At 47.9% G+C, this 14,572-nt stretch overlaps 1 protein-coding gene across 4 annotated transcripts in view; it reads left to right on the forward strand.

The window, feature by feature from the left end:
* Nucleotides 1-14,572, forward strand: part of LOC147109048 (ribosomal protein S6 kinase alpha-5) — a 259,573-nt gene that overhangs the window by 194,796 nt on the left and 50,205 nt on the right. For all 4 annotated transcript variants that reach the window (XM_086002616.1, XM_086002617.1, XM_086002619.1 and 1 more), the window contains 4 exons: nucleotides 1,279-1,362; nucleotides 4,280-4,383; nucleotides 5,272-5,422; nucleotides 10,465-10,626. In XM_086002616.1, the coding sequence (XP_085858742.1) occupies nucleotides 1,279-1,362; nucleotides 4,280-4,383; nucleotides 5,272-5,422; nucleotides 10,465-10,626 (501 nt within the window). The remainder of the gene's footprint in view (nucleotides 1-1,278; nucleotides 1,363-4,279; nucleotides 4,384-5,271; nucleotides 5,423-10,464; nucleotides 10,627-14,572) is intronic.

The raw sequence follows: 14,572 nt of genomic DNA on the forward strand, positions 1-14,572 counted from the left end.
CACTCACCCTCATCCTTGTCCAATCATACCAACTAACAACACACAAGGGTAGGCACTTGGGTGTTTTAGCCAATGTTCATGTAAAGTTTCTGTTAATGTGGTGTCAAACATTGAAACCTTTATTTTGAACATTTTGCGTTCTTGGACAGATCTGTGTGCACCTTTGGAAATGGCTTAGTGAATTGCAGTGAATGATGTGACATAACAGTACCCCCCTGCAATGGTCATGAGTGTGAAAGGAATGGCTTGGGCATTGTAGGGATGCTTTATGGTGTTGGTGTGGGATGGTGCCAACCTGGCGCATCATGTGGCAGCCAAGGTGTACAGTGTCAAGTGAAGTAAATCTGGCCATGGTGAGGCCATCCCTGGCGTTCCGGGTAGCAATGTGGTCGGGTGCTGATGCCCTCTGTCCTGTGCAGCATCAGTTGATTGCGGAGTAGGTGGTTGTTGTTGGTGCTGCTGGTGTTGGGGCTGTTCATGGTGGGATTCTGAGGACCGAGGTGAAATAGTTTCAAGGGCACCGATGCGAATGTAATAGATGGCAGGTGAACTTGAGATGACAAGCGATCTGTCAATGGTGAGAGCGGTTGTTCCAATGAGGTGACACTGGATAGAGAATTTACTCCAAACACTTGCAACCTGTATAAAGCTCAATCTGTCTTCCAAATGCTGTAAGCAACAGCTTCTGGGCTTGGAAAGTGAACAGCTGTGAAATGGGAGCTTTTATAGCACATTTGCAGCTGTCAAGTAATGAGATGATTCCACGGTCATACAACTCCCGACCTCCTTACCTGCCGTGATCCCCAAGCAGCATGGACCCTGTGGGCGACCTCGTAAAATGTAAGGGTGAGCTCAAAATACTTTTTAATGGGCTGTTAACAAGGTCATAATGACCTGAATTGCCTCCCCCACCGCTGCGTGTTGGGTATGTTCAGCCCTGACAGACCCGACATCTGGGAAAGTCGTGTGGTAGCAGGTTGACAGCAGGTCCCACCTAACCCGCCACCCGCTGACCTCCCCGAAAAATTTCCCCCCAAGAATTGTGTACTCCCTGGCTGGCACTGTAAGATATAAAGCATATTATTCATCTCCGATTGACATTCCGAGGTGGAAGAAGGATTTTGCTGACATGAGCTATGGCTGAAGTCCTTCGATTGCTTCTCCAGCATGTTATGTTATGGAAAAATTCTGATATAGTGCTAGTTTTAAAATTGTGTTTCAGATCAATTTGAAACAGACACCAGGATTCTAATTTTAATTCTTTGTTTTTAACTCCAGAATGAACGAGCATATTCCTTTTGTGGAACTATAGAGTACATGGCTCCAGAAATAGTTCAAGGAGGAGATGCAGGACATGATAAGGTATATGAAATCTGTCAAAGCTTGCGCTGCATCACAAGTGATTTGTCTGGAATCAGTAGTGGGTGTGGATATTCACTGTAGTAGTACTATTCTGTGCATCAGTAGGAGTTTTACACTTCACATCCACAGCATTGTAAATTTGGCTCACGGTCCCTAATTTAAAAAAAAATGCCATTAACCCCATAATTGATTCAGAAGATTTTTTAATTGAATTTTTAACCTTTCAATTAAGGAACAAGCAATCCATTCCATAAACAATTATTGTTGACAATTAGGAAAACCAAGGAGCTGCAGCTGCTGCTAATCACTGGTCTTGCCTAACCAAGCACTTTATAGTAGAAAAGTTAATAGCCCAGATTTTGCGGTGGTAATGATGGCGAACTGGCAGCTAAATGTGGAAATCCTGCAGTTACGGTCAGTCACTCCCTGCTCCACCATGGGCTGCACTGTGTAACTCCCCATAGCCGGCAATCAGTGGAATCAGTTGAACTGATGAAAACTTAAGCTTTTCCAATCTAACTTAGCTTTTAAACACACCATTAAAAGTTAAGCCTTGTTGGAATAGGTGTAACTGGGGTTTTTATGGCGTATTGACTGCTGAACAATCGTTCTGGCCCTGAAAAACAAATTTTATATCTGTGGAGTGTCAGATTTCTCCATTATGATAGAAAATTACTAAAAAAAAAGTTATTATTTTAATAATCAATTTTTTTAAGTTCGTTTATGATATTTCTGCTTCTACCTTAACCCCATGTGTATGTCCCAATCTTTATTTCGCTCTCTGTAAAACTTTTAAAAAGTGAATTGAATCGGTGCTTTTTATTTCCTGGTTTGCTATCTGTAAGAATTCGTCAGTGTGATTGGCTGCTTAGACAGCTTGATGACATCACTGCTGCTGTACGCTAGGGATCCCCTTTGACAGCGCTACAATCGATTTAACATCGAGAAAGCTTAAGTTTTTGTCACAGAGATCATGAGATCTTTGTGGGCAGCTTTCTTCGAGGTCAGCGGCAATTGCCGTTGCTTCGCCGCTGACCACAAATTCCGGATCATTAATATTTTAAATGAGGCTTGTCTGAAGTGAATCTTGAGAAGTCAATCTTCATGTTGTTTGAAAGTCTTTTGGTAAAAGCAAAGAAACTTCGAAATCCTCAGAAAGGAAGGGAGACATCCTTTGGTCCCAGTTCTGGCGTCTACTGATGCAAGCTGGGAAAACTTTTTCAAAATTATTTTGAACAACTTGACTGGTTCATTAAGAAACTGTGACGGGCAACTGTTTACATTAGAAATTCCCATTATAAATGTTTTCATGGACTGTTTTAAAATGTTAAATGTTGACAATGAAAGCATGACTCAAATTTTGACTGCAAGAACTACAACTAGGACTAGGGATTGTGGACAGGAGCTGCGTGAGTATACATGTGTATCTGTAAACCTGATTATCTACAGGGTAATAGTGGGTTTGTATGTTATTATTGAGAGTGCTTTATGCCGCTCACTCTTGATTTAGTCACTTGTAAGTCAGCTCAACCGTGAGCTTAAATCTGTATTTGTCTGTGGACGGTTATGTATTGTATATGATTTTCATTGCTACAATCTTTATCTTCTTACAATTTTCCCCTAACTGTATTCTGTGTTATTTGCCTCCTCCAGATCCATATATTTTCCTTTTCCTCCACCAGCACTTCGATCAGGGGTGTACATTAGTCTACCCGCAGACGTTTTAATGTCACTCCCTGCCCAACCAGTGGCGTCCGTCTTTCGGATGAGACGTTAAACCGAGGCCCTGTCTGCTCTCTAAGGTGGATTTAAAAGATCCCATGACACTGTTTCAAAGAAGAGCAGGGGAGTTATCCCCGGTGTCCTGGGCTAATATGTATCACTCAATCAACAAGGAGTGGGCCTTTGGTGTAGCGGTAGCATCCCCACCGCTGGGCCAGAAGGCGTAGGGTTTCGAACCCCGCTCCAGACAGTCCCGGCAAGTGGAGTCGGAGCTCCGGCTCTAAATTCTGGGTTGACATCCAGCGGGATACTTGCGTCCGTGGGTGTGGGTGGCCCCCCCCCCTCGTATGGGTTGTGGGAGCCCGTAAAACCCTCCCGCCATAGGACTAACCACCCTAATGGCTGGTACGAAGATGGTTACGGTCACGGAAGGAGCATTAATCGCGGCCAGAAATCCTTCCACCACTTCATACAGTTCCCCAAAGGGAACAGTATGAAGACACGTACGACGACGACTCAATCAACATCACTAAAACAGATTATCTGATCATTATCACATTGCTGTTCATGGGAGCTTGCTGTGCGCAACTGTTTCCTACATTACAACAGTGACTACACTTCAAAAGTACTTCATTACCTGTAAAATGCTTTGGGACAGCCTGAGGTCGTGAAAGGCCCTGTATAAATGCAAGTCATTTTTTTTCTTTCATGCCTCGAAGTATGGGGAGACCATCTTCAGATGACCTTGTTAAGATTAGAAAACTGGTCTCTTCCCTTCCCCGTCCCCACCCCCCAGGGGGAAAGCCTGGATGTGAATGACATAACTGTAAACTCAATTCTTTGCAGTTGAGAGCCCAAAGTTCTTAACATTGGAGCTGTTGGGTTACCAACTGTGATTATATTTTTAATGACTGCATTGCTGCAGTGTGTTACATGCCATAGTTCTGTACTTGTAAAGTGAATCTCATTAAGCAGAGCTGCTCTTAGCCAACAAAAATGGGTTGTAAACACTGCACAACATTTGCATTGTTCAACAGAGAACCTAATTAAAGGTTACAACCAGGAATTTTCTTCTGCCCATATACTTTTGCTGGTTTTTTTTCCCTCTAGGACGTACAAGTGAATGCAGTAGCAGATCAGACTGTATGATGCACAGTCTTTTTGTAACTTAACATTAGCCCTCTTCTTTGTTCAGGCTGTAGATTGGTGGAGCCTTGGAGTCCTGATGTATGAGCTGAAAACTGGAGCATCACCTTTTACTGTTGATGGAGAAAGGAATTCACAAACCGAAATTTCAAAGTAAGGAGTGCAATTGCTGTTGGAAGACAAACTTCACCAGATAATTACAGATGAAGGAGGCCGTTTGGCCCATTTTAGTTTCTCCATTCAGAAAGACAGGGTTAGATGAAGTAGAGTGTGAGGAGGCTCATGTGGAGCATAAACACCGGCACAGTTGTGTCGAATGGCCTGTTTTTGTTCTTGTGTAATCCATTGGAGCATCCAGTAGTTCCCTACATGATTCCAGAGTTTTCACCTCTACGACTCGAACTGGAAATCCATTTTGTGTTGGCCAATCTTTGTGTGAAGGGGAATTTCCTGTTATCAGTCTTAAAATTGCCTTTAACTAGTTTTGAATCTATGTCCCCTTATTCTACTCCCACAATTTGGTTCAAAATCCTGATCCAGGTTTACTTTTTCCTTGACTTAACAATCTTGTATATCAGTCAGATCACCCGTCCAATGCCTCTTTTCTAGAGTGAAAAGCCCAAGTTTCTCCAGAACTCCAGTCTCTTTCAGCTTTATCCTAAGTTATTTAAACCCAATCTGTGAAGTATGTGTCGCCTATTTCTCTTTCCCATGTGTAGTGCGTTATACCTGTCTGCATTAAACCTCATCTGCCGTCGTTTTGCCCTGCTCATTCTGTAATTGCTGAGTTGTCTCCTCCACAGCCCCAACCAGTTTGGTATTACTTGTAAATTTGATCACTTTGCATTAAGTTTTTGAATCTGCGTCATTTATATGTAAATATATGACACTTAGCCCGGAGGTAGGTAGCCCACTCAATCTTTTCCACCCAATCCAACATGAAGTTGAAAGGATAGCATTTAAGCTCACTGAGTGATCAAGTTGCCTTTTCACAGTTTAACAATTAAACGACTTGTCTTTTTTTTCCCCCCCACCCCCCAGGAGAATTCTGAAAAGTGATCCTCCATATCCTCCAGAAATTGGTCCTTTAGCTAAAGATGTAATGAAGCAGCTCCTGATTAAAGATCCTAAGAAAAGGTTGGGTTCTGGTCCAGGAGGTGCTGACGAAATTAAGTCTCACCCTTTCTTCCAGGTGAGGAAAGAAAAATGTTGGAAACTGGGACTTCTTCAGTGGCTAATATTGAAACGTGTGGTCCTTTCGATAGTTGTCAGTTGGAATCCTGTTTATATGCAATAGATTAGGACAGACAAAAACATGGTTTGTAACCATGTTTGTTTGGACCATAACTAGCTGTGTTAACAAAACACTGGAGACGCTGGAAATCTGGGTCAGAAACAAAAGAATGCTGGAAACGCTCAACGGGTCAGACGGTGTCTGTGGAGAGAGCAGGCGTAGGCCCCCTCGTCAGAACACTAGCTTGTTATTTGAGGAGCAAATATTAGTCTGCGTTTGTATCAGTGTATGTTTGTTTGTGCTTTTTGCCCGCCTTGTTCCTGCTTCTTCCAGCAAGCTGTTTCCATTTAACAAATAATAAATCTGAGTTTGGAGGCTGATTGAGTGCATGTGTGAGGAGCTCTGCTTGTCCTTACTTTACAGTGTTGCGACATGCTCATACTTTGTTCAGTGTAAAGGTTCTGTGTGGAATTGTAGCACTAGCTCCTTTGTATCTGTGTCTCATAACCATGGTACTATTTAGTCTGGTCCAAACATTTTTTAATTTGAGCGCTCTAAGGTGGAAATTGATTATTGTATCGGTGATGGATCATCATTCTGTAGACATTTCTGTATAAATGATTCTTACAGTAACTGTTTTTGAGCAAACCGAAGTTTTAACCTTTCCTTTTCATTTACTATTTTAAGTGTCTTGATAAATACTGAGTGTGCATTCATGGCTTTTGAAATTAGTCCTCCAACACGTTAGAATTCTTAGTATGTTCAATTTCGATAGGTACATGAAGGACACTTGTATGAAGTGAAAGTTTTAAATCTTTTAATAACTGCACTACCCCCTAGTGGTAGCCCTTACCCAGTGCCACAGAAGTCTTTCCCAGGACATGATACTTATGACCAATGTTCCCTTTAAGCCATGCAGCGCTCTGGAGATCCTGCGCAGCTGACTCACCGACTTTTAAATGGGAAACACTGCGCATGTGTGGTACTTTGGGCCACGCAGCCCCTTGAAGGGACCGTGCGCCCCCAAAAAATTAAAGGGAACATTGCTTATGATCTTATTCAGAGTACTCGACAACAGCCAGTAAATGGCAATGAAGGGCACTTGCATGGAGAGACCATCAATGAGGTACCCTTGTCCAAGACAAAGTTAAGAATTTGCCCTCAAAGGTGTATTCGGAGTCACTGGCGGAGCCATGGGGAGTGGGGGGTTCGGGTCATGACTTCCCTCAATCATTTTAAGGTCGGCCAAACCGGCTTTGGAGGATTGCCTCCATTTCACTCCCAGGAACCTCTGTCCCACGTCTTCGACCCCCAGGTTCGGACCGTGAGTCTGTGTGGTTCCCAGCTCGGCCATCGGACCGGGTAAGTCGGCAGTCCGCAAGTTCCCAGCTCGGTCCTCTTTCCTGCCAAGTCGGACAGATCTCGAGTTCGACCCTCCCCAGTCGGCCAAACCGAGCTCTGCTACCGTCCCGAATTAAAGGGAAAGGTGCTGATTATACACTAGGTACTTCATCTTTGGAAATTGCTACTGAACTCAGGAAATTACAGTGTTTTCAAAAGGTCACCGAACCTCAACAGCTGTTGGCAACTAAATCTGAGTTACAGAAATTCTGAGTACACGGCTTTATCTTATCAAATAAATGATTTATTTATTGACCGCTGCAAATTTTAATTTAAATATAGTTTGATACTTCCTGCACCTGCGAATTGGAACAGATGCTTACCTGCTTATCATTTCTGGATTGAGCTTAGACAGTAGAATTTAGGTGTCTGCTGGGTTACAGCAGTTTCTTGCTAGAGAAATAAAGAAAAAAACTTGCATTTATTTTTAGTGCCTTTCACATCCTCGGGTTGTTCCAACGCGCTTCACAGCCAATGAGTTGCTTTTTGAAGTATAGTCACTGAGGTGATTTGAGAATAACTGTTGGCTCGGACACCGGGAGAACCCCCATGCTCTTCGAATGGTGCCATAGTCTCTTTTGCATCCACCTAAACAGGTGGATGGTGCCTTGGTTTAACATCTCATCTGAAAGACAGCACCTTGAACAATGCAGCATTCCTTCAGTACGGCACTGAAGTGTTAGCGTAGATTATATGTGCTCATGTCCCTTGCATGGGAGCTTGAAACCATAACCTTCTGTGCAATTTTAATGGGAGTTAATAAAAAGCAGCATCTTGGCTAATTTCCACCCTCTGTACTTCTCCCCCCTCCCACCACCCCCCACCCCCACCAACCATTCCAAACCCAAGTGCTCTGGCCCACTTTAGTACAGCTACTGCTTGGGATTAGCTAGCTTAACTGAAAACAGTGATTGAACCTGGCTGGAACCATCCTGTTCTGCATGCTTTAATACCACAGTTTTTTTGCTATGCAATACTACTATTAAAAACAATTGGTGGGATGAATGTGTATAATGTATACGTCTATATTTAAATAGTTCAAAGATACAATGTCATTAAATCCGTAGGAGGCTAAATTCGGTTGATTTGCGCCTCCTGTTAGCGCCAATCAACTAGCGCCTGGGCGCGGCGCCGGTAACGCCTCCCATGAATTTCAGCGGGAGGTTAGCGGCGGCACTGTGCCACCGGCGATGACATCATCACCATGCGCAGCGCCCCGGCTGTAATATTGGGTGGCACCCGCCGCCCCCCCCCCCCCCCCCCCCCCCACTTACCGCCGGATGCTATGTCCGACGGGGTCAGGGGGGCCTACCTGCGGCCGGGGCGGCGCCAGTTAAAAGGGAGGTGCTGTTTTTGTTCGATAGCAAAATACTACAGATGCTGGAAATCCGAAATAACAACAGAAAATGCTGGAAAAACTCAGCAGGCCAGGCAACATCCGTGGAGAGAAAATAAAGTCGACGTTTCGGGTCTAACCCTTTTTCAAAACTGGCATTTTTGTTGCTGGCCGCCTGTCCGCACCTGCCCCCCCGCTGCTGCCCCCGGCCCCCATGGAGCCCCCCCCCCCCACCCCCACGAGGTGCCGGCTGCTCTCCGTGAGGCCGCCACTCCTGATCCCTGGTGGCCCAGCTGGGCGCCGGGATGCGCTGCGCCAGGCCCCTCCCCTTTAAGAAGGGGAGGAAGTCCTTCAGTACTGCGGTGCGACATGGCGTTGCGGCACGTAGCGCCGCGGTTTTGGCTCGCAGCGCCCCAAGAGGGACGTGGGGCGCTTCCAGTAGCGCCCCTCCTCCCTCTCAGGGCGCTACCTGTAAAAATCGGCCGCGGGGGTGCTAACTTTTTGGGGCGCTAAAATTAGCGCCCCGGCAAAGGTAGCACCCCAATGGGGCGTTACCGAATTTTTACCCTGTAGGCTATTGATTATTATTTGCAATATTTTAAACAAGTTAATGCTCCATTCAAGTAGTAGACAGAGAATTGTTGTATGTATATCTATGAATGAAAGAATGAATTTGCATTTTTTTAGCGCCTTTCATAATCTCAGGACGTGCCAAAGCGCTGTATAGCCAATGAAGTACTTTCTGAAGTGTAGTCACTGTTGTAACAGAGGAAACCTGGCCGCCAATTTGCGCACAGCAAAGTCCCGCAGACAGCAATGAAATAAATGACCAGATAATCTTTTTTTAGGGATGAACATTGGCCAGAACATCAGGGAAAACTCCCCTACTCTTCTCCAAACAATGCCGTGGGATCTTTTACGTCCACCTGAGAGGGCAGATGGGGCCTCGGTTTAATATCTCATGAAAGACAGCACCTTCGACATCTGAGATTAAAGAAGCAAAAGTGATCTGTTGTGCACATCAATTTCAAAATGCTTGTAGTACAGGGTATAAGATAATCAGCCGTTCATACTCTCCACTAAGTGTTAGACTGGAAAAATAAATGACAGCTGTGACAGTTAATATATCCATCATAATTTTGCAGTGTATTTTTCTGTTCTTCATCTCTACTGTGTAAGAGACAAGCCGAGGATGATCCTGCAATCCAGAATTAATCTTTTCAAATTCTGGCTCCCATGTTTGATTTCCCTCCTCTGTGTCTAGTTAGTAGGGACATTGATTGGCCTCAGTGGCCCAGGTTAGTGAGAAAAAAGCCAGCCAGGGTTCCCTTTCCTAATCATCATCCAGCAACCCCTGCTGCAAGTGTGCATGCATGGTATGGTGGTGATGGGACAGGGCTCAGCTATGATGTTTTTCCTGCAGTCGAATAGTCTGCTGACACGAGCCTTACACATGAACAGCCACTTGAGTGATCTATTGGAGGGCGACTGGTGCCTGTGGAACCATGCTGAACTGAAGTCAGTGCCTGGGGGAGGGAGAGAAAATTGGAGGTTAAAAAAGAAAATAAGCTATTAGTTGGATATTGCAGCTTTCTTAAAGTTTTAAGAATTGTTTGTGGGGAGTAACTAAACTATTGCTTTTTTGTGTGTCAGCTGTGGCTCAGTGGGCAGCACCCTCGCCTCTGAGTCAGAAGGTTGTGGGTTCCAGCCCCATTCCAGAGACTTGAGCACAAAGCTAGGCTGACACTCCAGTGCAGTACTGAGGGCGTGCTGCACTGTCAGAGGTGCTGTCTGATGAGACATTAAACCAAGCCTGCTCTCAGGTGGGCGTAAAAGATCCCATGGCATTATTTCAAAGAAAAGCAGGAGAGTATCCTCGGTGTCCTTAATCCCTCAATTAACATCACTAAAACAGATTATCTGGTCATTATCACATTGCTGTTTGGGGGAGTTTGCTCTGCGCAGTTGACTGCTGCGTTTCTTACAACATTGACTACACTTCAGAAAAATGTACTTCATTGGCTGTAAAGCACTTTGGGTGGTCGTGAAAGGTGCTATGTAAACGCAAGTCTTTCATTTTTAATGTATTCTAGGTGGAGTATATTGTATGAATTTTTCAAATACCTAGAATTACAGCTATTAATTGTAATTAACAGACGAGCAGATAGATTTGTCACATTTTATTTCTATGCTCTGTTAAAGGAGCTATATTAATGCAAGTTGTTGTTGGTAACCTCCTCTCTTCTGCTTTTGATATCGGCAGAAAATAAACTGGGATGAGTTATCTGCCAAAAGCATTGAAGCTCCATTTAAACCGGTTATCAGGGATGAGTTGGACGTTAGCAATTTTGCTGAAGAGTTCACAGAAATGGACCCTACATACTCACCTGCCGCGTTGCCTCAGAATTCCGATAGGATCTTTCAGGTGAGCTTTGTTGAAACAATATTCTCTTCCACTCGCTCTTCCCTTCCCCGTCCCCTCGCTCTTCTCCTCGCTCTTCCCTTCCCCGCCCCCTCGCCCTTCCCTTCCCCGTCCCCTCGCTCTTCTCCTCGTTCTTCCCTTCCCCGTCCCCTCGCCCTTCCCTTCCCCGGCCCCTCGCTCTTCCCCTCGCTCTTCCCTTCCCCGTCCCCTCGCACTTCCCTTCCCCGTCCCCTCGCACTTCCCTTCCCCGTCCCCTCGCACTTCCCTTCCCCGTCCCCTCGCCCTTCCCTTCCCCGGCCCCTCGCTCTTCCCCTCGCTCTTCCCTTCCTCGTCCCCTCGCTCTTCCCTTCCCCGTCCCCTCGCCCTTCCCTTCCCCGGCCCCTCGCCCTTCCCTTCCCCGGCCCCTCGCTCTTCCCTTCCTCGTCCCCTCGCTCTTCCCTTCCCCCTCCCCTCGCTCTTCCCTTCCTCGTCCCCTCGCCCTTCCCCGTCCCCTCGCACTTCCCTTCCCCGTCCCCTCGCACTTCCCTTCCTCTTCCCCTCGCTCTTCCTTTCCCCGTCCCCTCGCACTTCCCTTCCTCGTCCCCTCGCTCTTCTTCCTTTCCCCGTCCCCTCGCTCTTCCCCTCGCTCTTCCCTTCCCCGTCCCCTCGCTCTTCTCCTCACTCTTCCCTTCCCCGTCCCCTCGCCCTTCCCTTCCCCGCCCCCTCGCTCTTCCCCCTCGCTCTTCCCTTCCTCGTCCCCTCGCTCTTCCCTTCCCCGTCCCCTCGCTCTTCCCTTCCCCGTCCCCTCGCTCTTCCCTTCCCCGTCCCCTCGCACTTCCCTTCCCCGTCCCCTCGCACTTCCCTTCCTCGTCCCCTCGCTCTTCTTCCTTTCCCCGTCCCCTCGCTCTTCCCCTCGCCCTTCCCTTCCCCATCCGCTCGCTCTTCTCCTCGCTCTTCCCTTACCCGTCCCCTCGCTCTTCCCTTCCCCGTCCCCTCGCTCTTCCCCTCGCCCTTCCCTTCCCCGTCCCCTCGCTCTTCTCGCTCTTCCCTTCCCCGTCCCCTCGCTCTTCTCCTCGCTCTTCCCTTCCCCGTCCCCTCGCCCTTCCCTTCCCCGTCCCCTCGCTCTTCTCCTCGCTCTTCCCTTCCCCGTCCCCTCGCACTTCCTTTCCCCGTCCCCTCGCACTTCCTTTCCCCGTCCCCTCGCACTTCCTTTCCCCGTCCCCTCGCACTTCCTTTCCCCGTCCCCTCGCACTTCCTTTCCCCGTCCCCTCGCACTTCCTTTCCCCGTCCCCTCGCTCTTCCTTTCCCCGTCCCCTCGCCCTTCCCTTCCCCGTCCCCTCGCTCTTCCCTTCCCCGTCCCCTCGCTCTTCTCGCTCTTCCCTTCCCCGTCCCCTCGCTCTTCTCCTCGCCCTTCCTTTCCCTGTCCCCTCGCCCTTCCTTTCCCCGTCCCCTCGCCCTTCCTTTCCCCGTCCCCTCGCCCTTCCCTTCCCCGTCCCCTCGCCCTTCCCTTCCCCGTCCCCTCGCCCTTCCCTTCCCCGCCCCCTCGCTCTTCCCTTCCCCGTCCCCTCGCCCTTCCCTTCCCCGTCCCCTCGCTCTTCCCTTCCCCATCCCCTCGCTCTTCTCCTCGCCCTTCCTTTCCCCGTCCCCTCGCCCTTCCCTTCCCCGTCCCCTCGCCCTTCCCTTCCCCGTCCCCTCGCCCTTCCCTTCCCCGTCCCCTCGCCCTTCCCTTCCCCGTCCCCTCGCCCTTCCCTTCCCCGTCCCCTCGCCCTTCCCTTCCCCGTCCCCTCGCCCTTCCCTTCCCCGTCCCCTCGCCCTTCCCTTCCCCGTCCCCTCGCCCTTCCCTTCCCCGCCCCCTCGCCCTTCCCTTCCCCGCCCCCTCGCCCTTCCCTTCCCCGTCTCCTCTCCTCTTTTTCCCTCCCCCCTTCTCCCCCTCACCTTTCAATGTTCTATGGTTTGGTTCCCGTGTGATACTTTTAATTCATCCACCCATCACGTCTTTCAGTCTAGTCTTAAAATGCTCTCTCCAGACCTAGCCTAACTTTGGAAGGATGTAATCTATAATTGTGCTGCTGCTTGTTTTTCCACAGCTAATATGAACATGCCATGAAATGTTCATAAGCTCACTGTTGTGGTTTAGTAAATTCCCAGTGACAACAATTAGCAAATGAGAAGAGATTTTAAAAACAGCTATACTGCTAATAGAATTATTTGAAAGGGGGAATGAAACACCAGAAGTTTAATAAAAAGGTTATCTAGATAAAAAGTTGTTATTTCACCGCTCTTGCAGGTGGCATCTTGAATTGTGATCAAAGCCGTGGAGGTAAAATGATAACTATGTTTAGTGCTGTTCACAACATAGCTTCCTGTGAACAGCAGTAGTAAGTTCTGGTTTGATGTGTTTACACCCAGAAAGTAGGTTTAAATGAAAAACACCTTGGGGTCTTGACCTTGTTTGTGGGTGTAAAGCTGCCAGTGCGATAATTACCCAGCAAGTTTATGCCAAATTCAGTCTGATGTGGGGGAGCTTCAGCTGGTGATGCATGGATGCTGGAAACCGAGCGAGTTTTTGGGGTGGATGAGCAAAAATGCTTGACTTCCTGTGGAACGAGATTATGGGGGAACTATCATTTTGAAAGATGAATCATGCAGTTCAGCCTACTTCTATCACTTCATTTCATTAAAATGGAAGATGTACTTAGTCAGCAATTTATAGTCTTCAGCTGTCCCTTCTGTGGACAGTTTTTGATTTTATAGATGCTTTATAAAGCTCAAGTGTTTTTTGGTCTCAAATAGATCCTTGAGCTCCTTTCAACAACATAGTCCTGTGTTTCAATAATGGGACGGGAAAAATCTCACTTGTGCCCATTATTTTTTACATATATATCTATATATATAAAAGGATATGTCTCTCTGTCTGTCTCTCTGGCCGGCTATACAATCAAAAGTTATAGAGCGTACCTACACATATGTTATATCAAAAGAAAGCTCATCATTAGGGGACTCTTGTAGGCGTATTTACTTTTTGCTCGGACAAAAATTGTGCCGACGGTCGGACAAAAATTGTGCCGATGGTATCCAAAAAATGTTCAAAATTCCTCTCATTATCCGCTCATTTGCATCGAGTGGGGGCGGGTTCATTGTGTGTGCGGGCAGGCCATCCTACAGTTGAGTGACATGACGTGATGATTGACCAATCCTACAGTTCAGTGACCTGATGGTTGACCAATCGGTGCGTGTGTGGGCGGGCCTTATCATTCTGAACCGAGGTGAGTCGCCGCCATCTTGATTCCAAACTTTTCATTTCTTTTTCCTGCTTTCTGCGTCTTTAAAAAAAAAAAAAAAAAAAGTTGCTTTTAAAACACACGTTGTTTTAAAAAAAAGTTAATTACTTTCTAAATCTTTTATCTAATCTCATTAATTTTCCTACCTTTCCCCGTTTTTGCAGGTAGGCCTCGAAGCCTGGGCGTCTGTTGCCAGCCATGCTGGACCCTAGGCAATTGTTTTGTGGCAAGCTCATCCCACCCCTCACCACCCACCCCCGCTGGGCCCGATTCCGAACCAGCGGCCAGCCATCTTGGTAAAGGCTGGCTGGGCTCGCTGCAACCTCCTCGCGCTAAATTCACGCTCGCGCTGCACGGCGCACGCGCACCTCCACACAGAGCGCGGCCAGAGGGAAGCGAGCAGGTTAGCGGGGGGGGGGGGGCTTGGGAGGGGGAGCGGAGAGGGTTACCCCGGCAACCGGGCTCGCCAGCCGCAATCAGCCGTCTCAAGCTGCTCAGGCCCGGTCCCGGAGATTGGGAGGCGGAGAGGGGAGGAGGGTTGCCAAGGCAACCGGGCCCGGCCAGCCGCAATCGGCCGTCTCAAGCCGCATCAGGCCCGGCCTCGGGAGGGCGGGGCTCGGGCTGACCGGGGCGCTGCGCTCGGCATGTCAGTGCGTGGGGCGGCGCGGAGCCATCGCCGGCAGAGGGGA

Source organism: Somniosus microcephalus, chromosome 12, assembly GCF_052327205.1.
Source record: "Somniosus microcephalus isolate GS21.2 chromosome 12, FLI_Smic_1.0, whole genome shotgun sequence".
In the NCBI taxonomy this organism is placed as follows: Eukaryota; Metazoa; Chordata; class Chondrichthyes; order Squaliformes; family Somniosidae; genus Somniosus; species Somniosus microcephalus.